A 20846-nucleotide genomic window follows, 5' to 3' on the forward strand; every position below is an offset into this window, starting at 1 on the left:
AGAGAAACAGACAACAGGAAAACCTAGCAGGAGAGAGATTCTACGGTTACACAAGTGAACATGGATCAATCAATTTAGTAGATTAAGGAGGCAATACAGATACGTTGGCATGTTGTTTCACTTAGTGAACCTGAATAAATAATGAATGACTTTACTAATGCATGCTAGACATACTCTTCTCAAACTCAAAGCATAATGCTATCAAGTTGATTTTTAAAAGTGACACGTTAATATATCATATATGTGCTAGTGCACATATACATATTATATTAGTTAGATAATTATAAATCCAAAACACGGCATATGAGTTATATAGGTATGTATGTGTGTTTATTAAACTTCCCTCCCATCTTTCCCCCAGCTTTTCTTTCTTGTAAAGAAAGCAGCTTGTATCCTTTAGCTCTCCTTAGGCTTTATTTTGTTTATTTTCCTGAATGCAATCTTGAGAACTTTTGACACTTCTTTGTCTATAACTGCAAAATCAGACTAGAAGAAATAAGCAAAAACATCTAGAAAAAGGAAGCAAAAGCACAGTAAGCAAGAGGAGAAGAAAAGATTAACATTTAGCTCATTCAGATATTCTCCAGCATCATCGATTAAGCCCGAAACAGCAAGCTAGTATGCAAGGACTAAGTATACTAAGTGTTTGAAACAAATTTGCATTCCACCACCATACATGGAAAATATAAATCAAACCTGATTAACAAAGTTACATTACTATAGAAATTTTCCCCCAAGGAAGTTTTAAGGAACATATTATAGAAGACTTAGAGCTGAAGTCCAGATAGTAAATAGCTCTCCAATAATTATTTGCAATAAAATCTATTTCATATACTCAGTAGCCTTTGAAGTATGTTCCCTTACTTTCATAAAATGACCTGGAAAATGACAGATGTACCAATCTGTGTGACAGTAACTGCTGGCACCAAGGAAGTGTATCAAAACTATTTGCACAGCTATTACATTTTCAGTATTCCAGTATTATCATGAAAAAAGTATTTCTATATTCCATAGAAAGTTTTGTATTTTCAGTTTCATTTAACAAAATTACATATGGTTATTTTGGGAGAATGGTATTGACTGAGTTGATCTAGTGTTTCTTTAGGGAACAATTCCAAAGCTTTACAGGCAGAGTGGAAGGGGGCTAATATTGTCAAAATCAGCAGTAGTTTTTCTAGCCTTTGTTCATTTGTGCATATTTAGGTAACAAATTTGTTTTACTTCATTTTCTAATTCTCGAGTAAACAGAAGACGCATTCTTAGGTGAGTTCCTGAGTTTCATATTCAGTGTTAATGACTTTCATATTATTCTGTTTGTGAACTTTCATGCACGAGCTTATTCCTCGCCAAAGAGCAGTATTGATATTGTACCTACTTAGAATTAGTAATAGGAGTGAGGGAAAAATCTAGGGATAACTAAAATCATTACTGGCATGTCTTCTCCAAGTGCATTGGTGTACAGCTGTACATTTTTCAGGGACAGATGGGCTTACTGAAATAAACAAATGCTGCAAAGTCCAATCAATATAGACAGAGAGAGAATAAAACACTTTAAAATGTTTTCTATTGAATTCCTGAGTCCAAAAAAGGCTTAAAATAAAAATGCACAGATGTACAAAATGGTACTTCTGATGTACTTCTTAATAAAAGGGCCAACTTCCGTTATTCAGTAAAAGTGTCAACACACATTGTGCAGCATAATTGAGAGAAATGTCAAGTATGGTACTCTCAATTTCTTTGTAATTTAATCAATAACACTCTTATTTTAGGACAAAGCAATGCCTATCAAATTTGTCTAGAATTTTAGTTTTGTTGGAGATCCAACTGAGTATTTCAATAGATTTTTTTCAGCTAAAGAGGATTAGAAAAACATCAGTAACAGGTCTACACTATGAGATGCAAAAAAGGAAGTTTTTCATTAAGTACGTTCTTTTGAGGGCAATGAGAGCCCAGAGGAAGCTCAATCAATACGCATGATCAGCAAAGCGTGATCATATTTCTAGAGGCCAGCAAGACCTAAGAGGAGCTCATAAATCGCATTTTGTACAAGGGTGACACCAACACCAATGTGTAAGAGCTCTCAACTTTAACCACAAAAGTTGGTACAATTGCTAGCTGTAATCTCTCACGGGCTGAAAGACGTCAACATAGTACATTTTGCAGTCTTGCAGTAACTGAAGATGAAGTTCAGAAAAAAAAAAAGCATAACTGAACTTTGGTTAGAAGTGCTGTGATCACTAAAAATCCCCCTTACTAGACCCACAAAAGCCTATCCCATCTTCTTAACAAGTCTCTTTTTGCTGGGATAGCTGCTCTTTGCAAACCTAATGATTTTAGTCATTTAGTACATTTAGAAGTGAAGCAATGGAACAAGTAAGAGGAAACAAAAAATTAGACTTGATAACTGGCGTTGATTGGTCATCAAGAGATTTGCAAAAATAACAGGATAGGCTTTGTGGGACAGGGGAAAAAAATGGTCAACAATCAAAATGGCTACTGCAGCACAATGTAGCTTGAAATCAAAAACTGATTTTAATAACTGGCAATCCTTTTGATGCTGGTAACAACAGATGATTCCTCTTACAATTCTGGAATTAGGCAGTGTCATCACCGTACATGCTGCAGTTAACAAACTACAAAACTTAGACTTTGAAAGACAAGAAGTATCCAGAATCCTGAGTTATGATAGACATAGAATTATATAATTCAAGGAAGGGGTAGGCCAATGAAATTCACAATAAACAAAAATAAGCATTTTAAAAGTAGAATTACTACATGTTAGAGTACAGGATAGGCCGCGCTGTGACACTATACTTCTGAAAACTGGAAAAGAAAAGATTCCTGTAGACAGCAATACCCAATCAGTTGAATATATCCACACTTCTCTTCCTAAAACAGCATAAAAAATTATGTTTGAACATTATTTGCATTATACCTTTTCTCTATGAACTAGCCTACTGGAACTGGAAACATAACCTCGTCATTTGACTGACCCCATGGTTTGGAATCAGTTGTACTGCCCTCTTTCTGAGAATTTGGGAATAAAAAGTGAGCTACAGTAAAAGTGATCTTTGTGGAACAAAATTTTGGTTAGATTGGGGTAAGACATCACTCCTTAAAAGTGGCACAAGAAGAACAGGTATAACAAGCCACCCATACTACACACAGTAGGAATGGTACTAGGGATCACTGTATGCAGTAGGCTTCCAATCCTACAAATGGTACAGAAAAAAAAAAAATCAGCAAGCATCCATATCACAATGACAGCAGAAATGAAGAAAAAACAGATGATCTGTGTTTGGCCTTTAACAATAGTGAATGTTCAATGTGGTGAAGCAGTACAGAGTAGTATTTTGGTTTAAGAAGTCTAAATTTTAATGTTGTACAGTAAATAGAATGGACAGTTTTGACATAGCTTTGCTTATGCCAGAACTCACTTCCTTCCTTTTTGGATGTATACTGTCACCACAGTGTTTTTGCATCTCAGACTTGGCCTGTTTCCTGTACCAACAGAAAATGTGACTTTGGTTAAGGATTACTGCAGATCAAGAAATTCACACTTAATAATAACTTAAGGGAATGATCAGTGCACTGCTCAAATTCCATTGCAAGTACAGATATTTCTCTGTGGAGTTACAGGACGAGGGAGAAGTCACTGAAAAGAATGACCTTACAAGAAAGCAAAACCAGTTAAAAGTGTTGAATCTGCAGAACTTTTAAAACATGCATACATCAGTGGGAAAAAAAAAAAAAAAAAAAAAAACAAACATTAATTATTGCAAGGAAAAAGAGGTATGTCTAAATCTAGCGAATTCTGGCATTAGAAAGAATACCGTACAAAACTGCTGAAATAGCCATAACTTCTAATTTTTTGATCTCAATATGTTTTCAGTATTTACTTTATTTTCAGGAAAAAAAGTTCTGTTTTGACAGCTGATTCCAAGGCACAGTTCACATTTTGGCTTTACACTAAAAGTGAACGTCTCTTTCTCACTCCTTTTCCCACTGTTTTTAAGAAACAAGTTTCAGTAACTTACTGATGAATTATTCACTCTGATTCTGTGTTCACTTACAACTGCGCCCCTGAAGCACAAAGTTGTCTTATAATGTCTCCTGACCAGGGCATTTGCCCAGGAGTGTCAGTGCTGGGCTTTGTTGTACACCCAAAGTCACCATAACAGCAGGTAGCCTTTCAAATAGATAATGATTAAAATTGAAGTCAATTCCTTCTTTAGAAGTCTGTGAGCCAAGCCAATTTGTCAGCAACTGGTATTGGGCAAAAGTACAAATTTCTATCTGGCCTATTGAATAACTAATTCGAGTTTGTTTTCTGGAAAAACAGTAGCCTTAAAAGCCAAACACTTAAGAACACAGACAGACACTTGGCCAGCATCACACCATGGCTTCCTTCCACACTTTGCGAAGCTAATTGGAGGCCCTAGTCTGCAAGTGCTCTGCATGCATAATGGGTCTGTGGGCCATAAACATATGCTTCTTTTCCATGTAACAGCACTCCAGCTTTAATTGTGAGGGCCAAAGGAAGTGAACAAGAATAAAAAGATTATACTTACTGTAAGGAACACATTCATACTGAACTTCTAGATACTTGTATGTTCCAGGACAAGGATCAGGAAACACATCTGACCCAGTAACTACTATACACTGTGTTCGGTTGTTGCACCTGTAATGGGAAAAGAAAGGTAATTAATTTAAAATTACATTTAATTTGCAAGTTCATACTTAAGTGCTATATGCGGTTCTAACTCTCTTCACACTTGGGCAATCCAATCCATAAGACAACAAGTTAATTAATACTAGATCAGTCTGAGTCCATAAATAAGGCTTCAACACAATATTTCAGTCCTGGCTTTACACTCAAATTTGGGGATCGATGTTATCTAAATGTCACTCATTCCCACTGGTAAAGATAGCTATCCCAAATATATACTGACTTGACACCACTATTCAATAAAATCAAAGCAAAATGCAATGATACAAAATGAAAAAATGTGTAAATTTGAATAATGTACAATTGCACAAATGAGCAATTCCTTCAGTCTTCATAGGTATACATACTGATGAATGGTTTTATGTCTCAGATTTTTGTTGTGATTCAAGAAAGTTATGATTTTGGTTGGAAGAGTTACTGCAGACAAAGAGCATTAGCATTTCCATTTTAATTATTTTAGGAATAATTGGTGGACTCTATGCTTCCTCTGTTAGGTTACAGCAAGAGGTAAAGAATAACCATCTGAGGAAATAAGAAAAACAGTTAAAAAGAACAACTGCAAGAAAAATAATTCAAATGTATTTTAGAGGAGACTAAATACTGGAACATAAATGATTTGTTGAACAATGGAAGTCAATGCATTTTGATACAAAGAACTTCATTACAATGCCTCTAACCATAAGGATCTACTGAATTTAATGTTTATAAAGGGTGATTTTGTTTTTTTGTTTGTTTTTCGTTTGCTTATTTTTTAAATAATGAGTAGAGGCTTCCAGAAGAAAGAGAAACAAAAGAATCAATAGATTGGAACTTAAAATGGAAAAATTATCACCTAACTCTGAAGAGATGGTCAAAATATAATACAGAAAAAAACAGAAGGAAGTAGATGGAAAGAAGAGAAGGTCAGGGAGTTTGGTAACTAAAAGAAAAAGAGCTTAGCTGATCTTCTCAGGGGTTACTTTTGTTTGTCAGCAAACTGCATAACGGACGTCTGAGCTTAAGTAATGGTCTAGCCTTTGACTCCAGCTGTACATCAACTTCTCTATTGCCCTACCACTTCCCACACTCCCTGAATACCCAAGCTAAAATAATCTATCTTGTATCAACAGCTTTCCACAGCTCTACTTTGCCAGCAGGTATAAGAATAATTCATGCTACCTCATGAAAGGTAGAACAAGCCCATTTGAAGAACTCAGATATGAATCACTTTCCCTTTTATGTTCTAATCAAGCTTGTATAAAACTGGTCAGGACATAGTGAGCCTCTTATTGAGTAAACTCGGGAACAACGACTCTTCTGAATTTATCTCTTCATTTCTCTGTCTCTTTTTCTAAAAACTACTTTTTTGTCTCATAAGGCTTATAACTGCAAACTGGAGTGGAAGTAGCCCATGATTCCTGTATACACACACAACCAGATAGATGGTGAGGAGTTTACCTTGCGGCCATGACTTGCGGCCAGCATAGGCAGGATCCTCATGCAGCCCTCACACAGGTTCTGTGAGACTCAGGGTGCCAGTGTTACTCAAGGCAACATCTCATGAAGTGTACTTCACAGAATCACAGAATCACAGAATTTCTAGGTTGGAAGAGACCTCAAGATCATCGAGTCCAACCTCTGACCTAACACTAACAGTCCCCGCTAACCCATATCCCTAAGCTCTACATCTAAATGTCTTTTAAAGACTTCCAGGGATGGTGACTCCACCACTTCCCTGGGCAGCCTGTTCCAATGTCTAACAACCCTTTCAGTAAAGAAGTTCTTCCTAACATCCAACCTAAAACTCCCCTGGCGCAACTTAAGCCCATTCCCCCTAGTCCTGTCCCCAGGCACGTGGGAGAATAGACCAACCCCCACCTCGCTACTGCCTCCTTTAAGGTATCTGTAGAGAGCAATAAGATCACCCCTGAGCCTCCTTTTCTCCAGGCTGAACAAGCCCAGCTCCCTCAGCTGCTCCTCATAGGACTTGTTCTCCAGTACTTGAGAGACTGGAACAAGTATGATGGTTTTCAAAGCCACATGGAAGTGATGACACATGCAACCAGCTTGCAGAGAAAGCCTCTGCACTGATCTCATGTACATGGTGTTAAGAAAAGGCTGTAGAAATAGGAGAAGGCAGCACAGTCCTAAACTTCACAGGCCTCTTCGTTCCATGTACAAGGTTTTTACAACTCAGGTCAGACTAACCAGCATAAAAACCTTGGATGTAAGAATTTGTAATTATTTGTAATTATTTCTTTAAATTTTTCTGTTTTGTTAGTGAAAACCTTACGCTGAAGCCAAAACCATCCCTACAGAAAGACTCTGTGTAGTGCATCACTCAGTATAATGGTTTCCACAGCTTTGAGCTGTATGAAAATTTCATTTTATACTTGAATGAGCAGCAATTAAGAGAGAAATATTGATTTGTTGCACAATAAAATGGATACATATTGGGAGGAATTGCTTGTGAGTGAAACTGATGAAGGTTATATTTAGCTGTGGAAAAAAAAAAAAAAAAGAGAGAGTTTTATTAGCAGTATTTGTAAATTGTATAAAAAAAGACGGACTCGTCTCCTTCTCTTTCATTTTCCCCAGGTGAAAGAATTATTACTCTGTCATCAGTCAGGAAGCTGCAGTTCATGGTAGCTTGTATCAAAAGTCTATATAATAATAATAATTAAAACAATGCACTATTTTGTCTTTCCACAATGAGTGCCAGAGTCAAACTGCAGGCACTGAGTGATAATTCCAGGAAGGCATAGACTTTGTAAAAACTTTTGACTATTTCTACAGCTAAAATTTTGCTTACTCTCCATATGGCCACCTCTTGCTCACCTTTGGTCAAAATGAAGGAGACGCCAGTTCCAAAACACAATGAGCCTGCCTGGTACTGCAGTACAAATCAGTGCTACAAAGCATCCCCATACCCAGAGAGGGCAATTACTTGGATAACTGAATGAATAGAAGGATTTGTGCTTTAAGTTGTGGTTTTTCACATTCAAATCACTGATCTGCATTTAAGAATACGCTGATGGTTGCATTTTACAAAACATGAGTAATTTTCATATAAGGTTCTGATTTTCACATGTTTCTAAGACTTCAAATTAAAGCAGCTTGATTAAGACATTCATATGTAAAAAAATCCACATTCAGGTAACTATTTGTTACCTAGTTAGTGGTCATATTCCAATTCCAGTGAAATCTTCAAGAAACCCCAACAGTATCTACAGCAGCTGTCAATTCCACATCATGGCTTTTGGAGAAGAGACAAAGAAGATATGGGCTCTGTAGAGGTACTTCAGAGACAAGCCACTCAGGGAATTTACAGTACTGTCATTTGTGCTCTGGATAAATGGAAGTCTTCTGTCTTCAGCGTTGTAGGTTTTTCCTCTGTAGAACCTAATATACTGTATTGGTTATTGGCCTACAGTTCTGCTGCTGTCTACCAAGACCATTTAACCAACTACTAAAGGTCTCAGCTGATATTCTTTACAGCAAGAAACTCTGAATTATGCCAGCTACATGACTACAGAGTATCAAAGCTACCTCATCACTGCTCTAGCAGAGGTTCATAATTTTGAGAAATCTTTACATTTAGAAACACTATGCCCATATTACAGTTACAATCTTTGCGACATAATCTCATGTCCTATTTTCCATTACTTTTTGAATGGGTAAGCCCTTTCTGAATATTAGATTCTCCAAAACACGCATGTAATAAAATTCCTATAGATTTGAAAGTAGGCCTGGACATCATCAGAAAAATAACAACAAAAAACCCTGTCAACTAACTTGAAGTCCCTCATGCATTTTTACCAATGTTATTTTTTCTACACAACATACTGTTACTTCAGTCCATCTGTCCAAACTCTTTTATAAGTGTTCCATCTGAAGGCGTGGTACAAACCAGTTGTTTCCTGGAATTTAAGAAGTCAAATCACAAACACGTTCATGTTTAAATTCTGCAATCTAGTGTTTAAGTGTTCTGTATTAAAGTATCGTTTAAGTGTTCTGTAATCTAGTTAACTGCATACTTCCCCAGTTTATTTTGAGCTATCCAAATCCACAGGTTTTTATGTATAATCTTAAAATTTATATTATCACACGCTGAAATATCACTTGAGACATTCATTACATTCTCAAAGATTTATGACACTATGACTTTGTCATTTACAAGGAAATAATGCAGATCTGCAAAGAACTTGGTAACAGCTGATTTAGAAAAGGTAATACATGAATTAAATTTGAAACCCTAGTTAGGAGAAGACTAAGTGTAGCACTGAAAGAATGATAATTCAGGTTCCTGTGCTACCAGCAAGAGTTTTGCATAGGGAAATGTAGGAAGTATCATTGTTCTCATGGAGTAATTGTGTACTCATTTCTTCAGTATTTTAGTATGAATGAAGAAAGGTTACATTTTCATAATGCAGATGCATCAGAGTAATCTAAAAATCAAATGGAGTGTTTAATTAACAGTTACAGTACAATGTCTGAACTCCTTTCACCTCAGAAAGAAGACTGTGCAAATGAGGAATGGCCCTTCCACATTTCAGATGAATACAGAAATAAAAGGGAAGGAAAGCAGCTCCAGCAGAGCTGTTAGCAAGCATCTTCCACTCACTATGTAGCCATGTCCCTGCTGCACCCATCTCCTTCTGTGCTCATCTTTAAGGACAGCTGTACCTTCCACAATAATTTGTTTGCATTTCAACTCTAATCTTGACTTGTACAATTCCCAACAAATTGCTTTTGCTCCTTTTTTATTATCTCATGCTCATTATTGCACTTTACCATGTGCAATGTATGGAGATGAGATTCCATGCGCAATCTATTGTGTGAGGTGTTTTAATCAATAATCTTGTTCTGCTGATTAAGCAGGGGCTTCTGTTTTGGCAAGATAACATTAGTTTCTCCTGTCATGCTCCAAAAGCTATTGGGAATCTTCAGCAGATCATTAGATATGCTACAATAAAGCTTTGGTACATTCTCTTTTCTTTCTTAAATTACTTCTTCACTGTCCTATCATTCCCCGTCACTGCTGGCACTGCATTATTATTACAGCTCCCCTGAAACTTGCACTAGAGCTATGTCTCCAGGCCATAGGATGCCATTTTCAATTGAAGCTTCTGCTTGAAAATATAAATTAAGAAAATTTCATTATCTCCTGCCAAGGGCCATTATTCACCACTGTTCTAAGGAAGATTAAAAATGCAAAATCTATGGACTTGAACAAATACTCCAGCATTAAAATGAAAAACAGAGTGCATCATGACTGGACCAGACCTGAAATACTGGAATCTGAAAAGCAGATTCTGGAGACACTTTAGCATGAGATGGGTCAAATGGACTGACTGAGTGAAGACTTCACCTTTAAGGGTAGGTAACATATGTCACATAAAGATATGTGCAGCTCCTTTCCAAGTGGATCTTGCAGTTCTTCGAAGTTAAGGCATACAAAATAAGGTCTGCATCACAATTTATCCTTCAAATGCTTTTGTTTTATATACATAAATTTGACAAAGATAGTAACATAGAAGAAACATTAGTGCTGTTTTGAAAAGGGTACGGGCTTAAGCTCATACCAGAAACAGACTACTTAGCATACTCCTAATGCATCAGCTTTCTATGAATGCAGTGTTTCTTTAAGTAAACTGGCAAACACAGAAAAGTCAAGTATATTTCACTTTAAAAAGCTAAAATATGAGATAGTATAAAACCACACTTAATAAGTAAAATTCATTTTGATAAAATTGTTAATACATTAAAACAAACTATTCTGGTATGTTTTGAAACTTTTAAGCCAGATCTGACAGTATTTCTCTTTCAGCATATTGATTCAATACTTAAAAGCTAGCATGATGACATGTTCCTGCATATTGCCTGCAGCAACCTGCTCAAACACCACTTGCCACACGTAAACTATGAGTTGTAGCACCACGTACTCCATAAGGTCTTCTTGTTCCTTATTCACCCTGTGTAAGTTGCAGTCTGACTAAAAAGCAATGGGAATGTGGGATGACTATGCTGCGTGTATTGACTTTTAACAGCATATTTTAAACAGAAAAATTCCTGAACCTCTTTACCCAGAATAAATGGCTGTCTTTACATATGTATTCCTAATGGTCTACAACTACCGTGTGCGGTGTGCTTCTGCTTGTGTATGCATATCACTAGACCTCCACTCCTGTTATTAAACTCTAAGTTATATATGTATGAAGATGTCAAATATTACTTAAATGCTATGTTTTATTAATTTGATAATTTATTTGATTAATTTGATAATTATTTATTTTTATTAATTTGAGCTTAGAAAGCATGTAAAAAACTTACTTATAAAATAACCAGAGAATAGATTTTTTATGTTAGATACATTAGATACATATGCATGCACACCCACATGCAACAGGAGATAAAACTATTTAAAGTAACATACTTAAATTCTGAGTTTCAAATTCACCTCACAAGAAATGTATTATTACATATCAGAAATGAAACCTAACTACTTAATAAATTGGACCTAACTAAAGCCTGAAAAAAAGACCTGCTAAAAAGCTAGCCCTGCTATAAAGCCTTGACTTGAAGCAGCCTTGGTCCCCCAGCACTGCACTATCCAGACTGCTATAGCAACTGCAGCAGCAGCACAATGCTACACCCCCAAAAGTGAATGCACACATTCGTACAGAGCCAAGACAGATGTAATCCTACTGCTGCCTTTTAAAAAAGTTACTTTTGCTTACACATGTATAAGATTTCCTAAAAGTTATTTTCAGGTTAGAATTCCTAAAACTATTATGGGGGAATGAGCATGCTAAAGAAAAGTAGCACCACTTTTACTTAGCTCAGAGTGAAAACAGATCTAGCACCTAGTTATGAAAACTACCACCACTTAGGCTGTGGTGGTAGTTTTCATAATCTAAGAAGAGAACAGGGGATGCATGAGCATGTAAGAAAGCAGAATTTGTCCATAAGATTTGTATTGCAATATTGGAAATCTTCCTGTGAGCATGAAAGCAGTAAAGTATGCTAAAAATTGTTTTGAAGAAATCGTAACCCGGTGTCAGGATTTCATGTAGACTCAGCAATATGATCACTACAGCAGTAACCCTGGTGGCTTCAGATGAAATGTATCTGGGGGATAAAAAGGTGAGAAAATTGTTTCTATTTTCTTTTTAAATAAAATATTGACGATTTCTTGAATCTTCCCAATTACTAAGTAAACATAACATTAGGAAGCTAAATAGTGTATAATTAATATTGTACAAGAAGGTGCACCATAGCTTTGTTTTTGTTTGCTCAATAAATACACAATAATATGTAATTGTGCTTTCTTTTTACAATGTAATATTTTCAGAGTTTAAGGGTAGGCATGATGAAAACTCAAAATAGACAATAAAACACAACAGAAAATATGAAACTCCCACAGGCCCTTTCTTCAGGTTACCACATCCGATTCACTATCAATATATGTATATTGGATCTGTATGGCAAAGTCATTTAACAGAGTGGTTTTTGCTTTCAACTTCTTACAATTTTAATGAATTTAGTTATGACACGTTTGTGTTTTAGTATTCATGTTTGCTAAATTTAAAGCAGTCACTGTTAAAAAGGCAGACCTTTCCACTTACTCCCATTGAAGCTATCACATCAGCAGTACTTTTTCTTTTCCCGGTTCATTCTTGTTCCAGTACTTTGTTTATCTGTGTAAATGCTATTATTATGGAGTTATCATTAATCTGAAACTGAAGCATCAGATCAAACGGGGGGGGGGGGGGGGGGAGGAGAAAAAAAAAAAAAAAGGAAATGTAGATTCCAGTGGAATAAGTAACTGTCATCTCTCGATAATTTTTGAACAGTTTTTATAATTGATCTTTCCATCCCTGCTACTTTCTACCATGTATGTGAAAGGCCTACTAAAACTACCAGAGCCTCTGAGGAACTGGTTGCAAAACACAGACAGGAAAATTAGGCATGACAATTAGGTGTGCAAAGCAAATGGAATAATCTACTTGTGAGTGATTTCTGCCAGGAATGCGCATGTGCAAGCAAAACCAAAACCTTGTAACAGCACAGAGGAGAGGACACCAACTTTTTAGCAAAAATGTTTCTAATGCAACCTTGTCTGAGGAAGAAGAAATGGAAATAAAGTCATATTCGTAATCTTGTCAGGTTATTTATGTATGTACACCCTGCAAGAAAAATGCAGTATGGGATTAAAAGTGTATGTCTTAGCACACAAACTAAGCTTAGCAGATCTGCACTGCTGAAAAGTAATCAGTTCAAAAGACCCAATTAAATGTTTCACCATTTAGGCAAAATAAATAGCTTGAAGCAGTGCTTATTTACTAATGAAAACTTTAGTAGTGCAGCATCATAATATCCGAGCAATTTACACAGATTATTCACACTGAGTGAACGTGAGTGCAGCATCACATCTTGTAGGTCAGGTATGTTTCGGATGAGAAACATAGGGTTGGGTACCAAGGAAGGAGCTTCACTGAGTGGTGTTTACTTCTGAGACACCGTACTACAGCAGAGCCACAGCAAATCCAAGAGCAAATCCTCAAACACTGTGTCTAACTCCTAGGTGAAACACTGCAACCAACTCACAGGAGAACAGACTCCCAGGCAGAGATCATAGGATAATAGCAAAAACCCTTTAAAACCCATTCTTGCAGCACTGTAGATTTTTTTTATCCAGGGCTTAGCATTCAGCATATTCATAATGTAGTTGAAAGTTATGGCACTTAAGACAGCTTCTGAGTCTTTATTTAATGAATAGCAACTTGAACAATTACAATTCCGAAAATTCGTAGCTTTATCCTTCACATTAATTTGTACAGATCTTAAATACATTTTAAAAAATCACCTGCTTTAATTACTAAAATAAGGTATTTCAATTGATAGAGGTGATTTGTTACCGAAATTCTTCTGAAATTTGGAAGACAGTACATTTGTGTTCGCAGTTCCACTGAACCTCCAGGCCAGTTCAACGCAAAAAAAGATGGACTCACTGTGGGTTCCACGCATGTAGCACAGCTCCCCTGGCTGCAGAAATGTATATCCAACATAGCTGTAGCTTGGCTTCAACAGGTAACATGTACTAATTATGAAATTTACCACTGAGGTAGCACGAACTCATAAGGTCTTGTGGTTTCCCTCTACAATGGGCAGGAGGAACAATTTCAAAATGGGGTGTGTGTGTAGGGGTGGACCCTAACTGACCTTTAACATATATATTTCCCTTGAATAATGAAAAAGTATTATGACCTATATCAATTAGGAGCAATTATTTATAAAAACGTTCACCTCTTGCAGTTTGCATACAGAAAAATGATCACATTTTTAACAAGGGAAATGGGATATCACTATGCCCGACTTAGATTAAATTAGCAAGAAAGTTGTTATCAAACCATATAAAAGATACACCATAATAAGACGTGACCTTGCAGAACCTTGGAGCCAATTGGTGATTTTTTCCCCCTGTAACCCTTCCTAATTATCTCCAAAGTTGCAGACCCTTTTGTGGCAGGTTATTTTTCTGTGAATAGTGAGGGCTTTTGGGCTTTTAAATATTTAATTAGTCTTCTGATATGAGAATTGTTGCATATGCCAACTGCTTCGATTTTCAAACTGTGTTCATCCTAATTATGTTCAGATTTAGATTGGTCATCCCAAACCTCTCACTCTTGTAATTATTTACTCCTTAAAGATCATTCAGCGGAGAAATATTTTTTACCCTTATGACTCTTTCTTTCCACAAATGGCTTTTCTGGTCCGTTAATTACCCACTCAGAGGATTAGAGTTTGTAATAACGCAAGAGATCCTGCATGTAAGATGAGTTTTACAGGGTGAAAAAAAATAAATTGTTTTTTGTAAACTTGCCCTGGGGAATATCCCCTTTTTGAGTTATAATTTTCATCAACATAGGCCTTGTGCCACTGATGCATCTCTACTGATTCCACAGGGCTGGGAAGTGACTTGTTTGTATGGCTCAACAGAACGCAGAGCAAAATGCTGAGCATGAGGCCAAAAGACAACTTGGTTAATTTACAAGATTTATAAAAGTGTAATCTGCTAGCAAGTTGGTACGATCCTTTTCCTCAACATTTTTAATGCAGATTTTATGGCTTTAAAGTTATGTATATTAAACTGATAATTATTAACAAAATCTGCTGATTTTTTCCAGAAGTGCTGTCCCTTGGTTGGTGTCTTTAATCAACTCTGTAACAGTGGTGTCATTTTCTAATAAAATGTCTGAGAGTCCTCTCCACAAGTACTTTCTTTTCTTCTGAGAGGAATTCCTATCACAAAAGCACTGTTATTCATTACCCACAGCGATGGCTGGATCTAATTATCATCTACAAAGCTTGCAGGACTTCTAGGTATAGGACTTCCCCTGCACAAGTATCCTTCTGCTCTAACTTGTGAAGCACAATCCCACAATTTCCAGTTTTAAACCCAATAAAGTCTAGGGAGATGCTCTCATTTGCTCACTTTTACATCTCCAAAAATTCTGTGGATTCTGTGTTGTTTTGTTCTGTTTTGTTTTGTTTTCTACACAAGTCAAGCAGATTCACCTCTGTAAGAAACACATCAGAAAATTCACTAGCTTGACTCCTTCAACACACAGATAATCTTTAATTGTGTCAAAAATATTCCTAATCTAATCCTTTTATCAAACTGTCTACCACTGAAGAAGTCTCATGTGCCTGCACAATTAAAAACCCCATGTTAGCCATACATAATACTGTATTACATTTGATGCAAATCCTTTTCTATTGAAATAAGCACTGGGCTGACAGCAGAAAGTGGCTGATAAGAAAGCAACAAGGCATTGCTGATGGCATTCACGATAACTGAGCACTAACTCATATGTGTTCTGTCTGCAGCACATTACCCAAAGAGCTACTGTTTTAAATGCAACTCCAGGAGGTGTTCTTTTGCTATATCTCAGCCACAAAGGCAGTAAAATTATCTAAGAAAACTAAATATACAAAGTAAATGATGTTTTTCATACCCACCAGTGATGCTGGCACTACAATAATGCACTGAAAGCAGTATCAGTGCTACCACATCCTAGATGAGAAAACACCTACAGCTTCACGAGTGTAATAGTAGGGCTGAGTTCAATGCTCTTAAGAAATTCAGTTAACATGGAAAGGTTATGGGTTCAGAACTGGTTATTGTTACACTTAAATAACTCGGTCTAATTTCATGTATTAACGGTCATAGGAAAAGGAGCACTAAATCTGAGTTATATTGAAACAGTAATTTTAGAGTGCTAGAAAAATACATGTGTTAAATACATTTTTAAATTGTTCCTTCCTCATATATATATGTATATATATATATATGTATCACAAGGAGCAAGATACCTGAGAAGCAACAAACAGTAAGGTTAAAGATCACAGTTGCCCAGATTATTACTAAGAAAACATAGATGCCCTTGCACATACAATGACAAAATACATATCTTGCCATATGAAACATTACACAACCCTGTGTCATTAGGTAGAAAGACTTCTTCCTGTAACATGTTCAAATGCTATGACTTTGGTCAGAGCAGCTTGCTCAGTGAAGTTGTTCTGCTACCTAACTTATTTCATAAAAGTTACAGAACCTGTTTGCGTGTATGCTCGCATGCTGGAAGAAATCAAAATTCAAAGACTGAAATAGCTACTGTGTTTTAGTGCAAAGCTGAACAAATACGACTTTCAATAGTGAATTTGTAGTAAAGATTCCTTATTGCCACTGTATTATAGCAGGTTTGACATGGAAAAATTCTATGTGGTAAGAGCCTTTGCTCCCCATTGATGTGTCTACAGCAGGCTAAAAATATACCAAATACTGATTTAGTCTATGTAACACTCTTAAGACTGCATTAACTTCATTGCAGTAACTTGTTTTATAGGCTCAGATCATCATGACCTATAAAATGTTAGGCTGAAGTGCTTTAAATATCTGCTAACACCATGTGCAAGCCTGGGAGTACAAGGCACTGTGCTGTGAAGCGGCAAAGACAGTGCTCTTCAGAGAAAGTAGCACGCACTCTTATGTCACTGATATAAACAGGGTAAGCATGCTAAATAATGTATGAAACAGGCAGCCAATCTTTATATATATAACAGCAAGTCTATCTGAATTCTTTGTTTGATTTCATTTTACAAGTCCAAAGCTTTTTCAGATTGCTTCTTAAAAGTCTAAAAATTGACTACCATACTAAGTTAAAGAATACACATGCAAACTCATTTTATTTATAGTTTTTATATGAAAGAAAATAATTTGTGGCCACAGCATTTTTGCTAATTATTGTTCTGCAATATGTAGAAAATAAAATGGAAAAAGGGAAATTATCTATGTCTTTCAGTAATCATGGCCTATTTATTAAGCAATTAGGTTGCAATTTTCTTATTAGAGTGGGGAAAAAAAAAAGAAATGCTGTAAAATACTGTTACTGTTTGAATCTTTGATCCTTAAACTTTTCCACTTCAGCAACCTTGTTAATCTTGAAGTACCATGAATATGACTGCCTGTTTTTAGGCTATATGGCCTGGGCACATGCATAATCTATGGGATTCAATACAGAAGTGTTTTTTTTTTCTCCTTGTTGAATTCAACTAAAAAGCTTAATTGAGCCACAAAGGTCAGAAGGTTCTTTTTATTATAAGTAGGCGATTATTCTGTGGCAGAAGGAAATTTCCAGACTATAAGATCTGCTTACTTCTATACTCTGTAGCCACTTTTTAATTTTTAAACCACTGTTACTCTTCCATTCCTTTCCTCTGAATTAAATAGCTTCTCTGTAATAATTTTTAAATTCTATTTCCTTTGTGTTTCTAATGAACTTTTCACTTTCTTTGCTAGAGCTGGATTTATAATACTAGAAAGTACTCATAATTTACTTACATATATTTAATTCATATTAACCTGTCCTAATTTCCAATCTATACCCTTCTCTGCCCATCTTCACGTACCTTTTGCATGTCAGTTCTGCTTACTAAGTGATAGTCAACGGATTTCCTATAGTGCAATGAACCTTAACAGGCAGCTTTTAATTGCCTCGCATAGGAAACCACATCACTATTAATTCCACAGCAACTGTATAAAATAAAACTATTACTTCTCAGACTCTAGAGCAATTAGACCTCTCGGCTATTTGGCTAACTCTGCTTCATGATACCCAGTGCAGTTAATTATATTTTTTGATGTTAATAGTCTCTGTCAGTTTCAAGCATAACTCCTCTTTGATGAATATTTAAATTATATTTGAATAAAAAAATAATCTTGGTTACATTTCATATTCAGCAGTCATCACAGCTTAATAAAGGTCTCCTCGGCAAGGGTTGAGATAAATGGCTATATGAACACATGTAGAAAGTCCTAAATCAACTTATCTGATAACGTAGATGTTTTGGCTCAGTGTTATAGAGGATATATTGGGGTGGGAGGAATTAATGGGCTTCAATTATTACAGTATTATTCCACACAAACTATATTTGACACAGTAATATATAAGTAAATCAGAATTTTTTAATACTGAAGTTATGAACGCAACTGTAGCAGGGCTAGACTAGAAATTTCAAAACTATACAGAAGTCATACAAATTTCAACTATAAAGTATTGAAGGTTAAGCTATGTTGTCTCTGTCAGCTTCTCACAATCATCAGTAAATTACCAAGAGAGGTGATTACATAGCCAAAATATATAGAATATGACTACTTGTAGGCTAAACAACAGGTATACCTAGTAGAGGCCATTTCAGAAATCTGAAAAAAAGACCAAGAAAATCACAGTCTGAAAAATGTATTTTATATGGTACTCAAATGGACAAGAAACAACATATAAACATATAGTTACATTTATTTTAACACATAAACATCAAGGAAAGACTGATGATTATGTATATGTGTATACATGTATATATACCATTAACAGCTACTTCACCTTACCTGACTGCTCAGAACATCAGAACTTGAGGGTTTGTATTTAATTGACTAAGTAATACCACAGTGGAACAACACCATTAAAAATAATAAAATTTAAAAAAAAAAAAAAAAAAAAAAAAAACACTATTTTTAATGTGTAAACTAGACCTACTACTTTCGTATTAACTATTAATGTCAGTGAAAATGAACAATGCCAGATAAGGTGTCTGGGTGTTCCTCTTTTTTTCTGTAATAAAGCCAAGGACTATGGTATGCGTCATGAATATTCTAGGCTCTGTGATTATGCCTGGTTTATGAAAATATTCTACGTGTATTAATGTTTTTTCTCTGTATGAGTCATAACTAAGTCTTGAGATTAACACACAAGAAAACAAAACAAAACAAAACAAAAATCAATCAGACCGCAGCCTGTTATCATGAAAAGTGCCATTTAAAAATACAGAGCATTTTACACTTCTGCTACAGCAAAATACCGATGGCAGTACCTGCTGTACTAAGACCTATGTCTGCTTCAGATAAGTAAAAGCCTTCATTTTTAAAGGATGCTTAAAAGAGACATCTAATTTTGATAATTTTCTACGGTAAGTGTTTTGTGAGGCAGCTGTCAGCAAGCTGAAGCAGAAACCACTGGCATGCCAAAGCAAAAGGACCTCACAAATGAAAATCTGCACCAACACCACAGCCACTCTGCTGCACATGAATTCCGAGAATTTCCCTGTCTGCATCAGCATGTGATATCTTATGATCAATGCTGGTGTTTCTCTGACACGAAAAGGACAGAAATGCAAGCTCTTAATGACCAGAAAGTAGCAAAAGGCAAGGTACACCTCTTGTTCCGAGACACTTTTCACAACATGGTATCTTTAGCAAAGGGAGGCAATCTTCGTCCACAGAAGGAAAAGCAAGGAAAAAAGCACGAATAGCAGCAGGGGTCAGCAGAGCCTTGTCTGAGCCTGGCAGACCCCCAGGGAAATGCATACCATTACCACAATCACAGTCAGTTTTGAAGGGCAGAGGATCAAATCCTGCCCAGGAAAACTCTTTTAAGTCATGCTAAGAAATGCAAATTGGAGGTGTGGTATAGTTTTAACGCACAATCAACCTGGACCTGTGTGAGGCAGTTCATTTTGAGGCACTAAAATGCTTCTTTATGGAAGTCTCGCAAAGGCTCGAATTCAGTTCTGCAGTAACCCCACAGCTTGTTTTGCCTTCTAGTAGAGAAGATGTGCTGTTAGGTCTGGCGTTTTGGCAAGGCTGCTTCACTCTGAGGAGTGAGATTAATCAGCTATAGCAGTTACCTACTGTCCATCCCAGCCTGGAGTCTAGTGGCAGATTTTCTGTATTCACTCACTTTAGGGAACAGATCAAACTTGTTTTCACTTGAAAGGAAACTAATACAGTATGACGACGCTCCCACTGCAGACCTGACAAGCAGGAAAAAGATGAACACTCAAAAGATGTGTCGTCTTCCGAGGAAAACTTCTGATTTCTTCCAAAAATGTCTTGCTCTCATTTGTATACAGGATTTTTTTAAATGATGTCTTTGTTGGACATGTGAATAGATGGAAAAGAATGAACACCTCCGTTCTCCCACCCCCACCCTGGGAGGGATTAAGGCAAAAATAATGCCTCAGGTAAAGGAGTGGATAGGGCCCTTCCTTGATGTCTCTCTGGATCACCCTGTGGGGCAGGAGGCACGCCACTTACATTCTGAAGACCCTGCACTTGAGCGCAGCTGTCCCACCAGACAGATGATGGACATAACAGGTATTACCATGTGAGAAAAGTTCACGGTAACAAGAACGCAAGCATGAACTCCTCGCTGCTGTCATGATGGACATGGTAATTGAAGGCACATGTGTTGCACGGCCTATAGATAGGACAGGATACGTGCAACAGATGAAATGCTGACTGCTGGAAAAGATTTATGCCTCTTTTAATCCTTTTACCTTCTGCAGCGATGTTGTAAAATGGTATTTCAAATAGTTTATTCCCCAAGTTCATCTATTACACCTAACAGATTTTCTATTTATGCTTACCTATTATAATGAGGTTTGCTTTCCCTGTGCATAGTTAAAAAGGTAAATGATACTGATTAAATATGGAAGTGTAATATATAAAATATTATAGTATGAATTGTGGATGAAAATAAAATTTCAAGGCCATCTCCTAGTGCAGGGTGGATAT

The 20846-nt window shown here is 36.3% G+C and overlaps 1 protein-coding gene across 17 annotated transcripts in view; it reads right to left on the reverse strand.

The window, feature by feature from the left end:
- The window catches only part of ADGRL2 (adhesion G protein-coupled receptor L2), a 157868-nt gene that overhangs the window by 46100 nt on the left and 90922 nt on the right, over nucleotides 1-20846 (reverse strand). For all 17 annotated transcript variants that reach the window (XM_084527861.1, XM_084527864.1, XM_084527875.1 and 14 more), the window contains one exon: nucleotides 4572-4681. In XM_084527861.1, coding sequence (XP_084383987.1) covers nucleotides 4572-4681 — 110 coding nt within the window. The remainder of the gene's footprint in view (nucleotides 1-4571; nucleotides 4682-20846) is intronic.

The sequence above is a fragment of the Aythya ferina genome (genome assembly GCF_964211825.1).
Source record: "Aythya ferina genome assembly, chromosome: 8".
NCBI classification, from domain to species: Eukaryota; Metazoa; Chordata; class Aves; order Anseriformes; family Anatidae; genus Aythya; species Aythya ferina.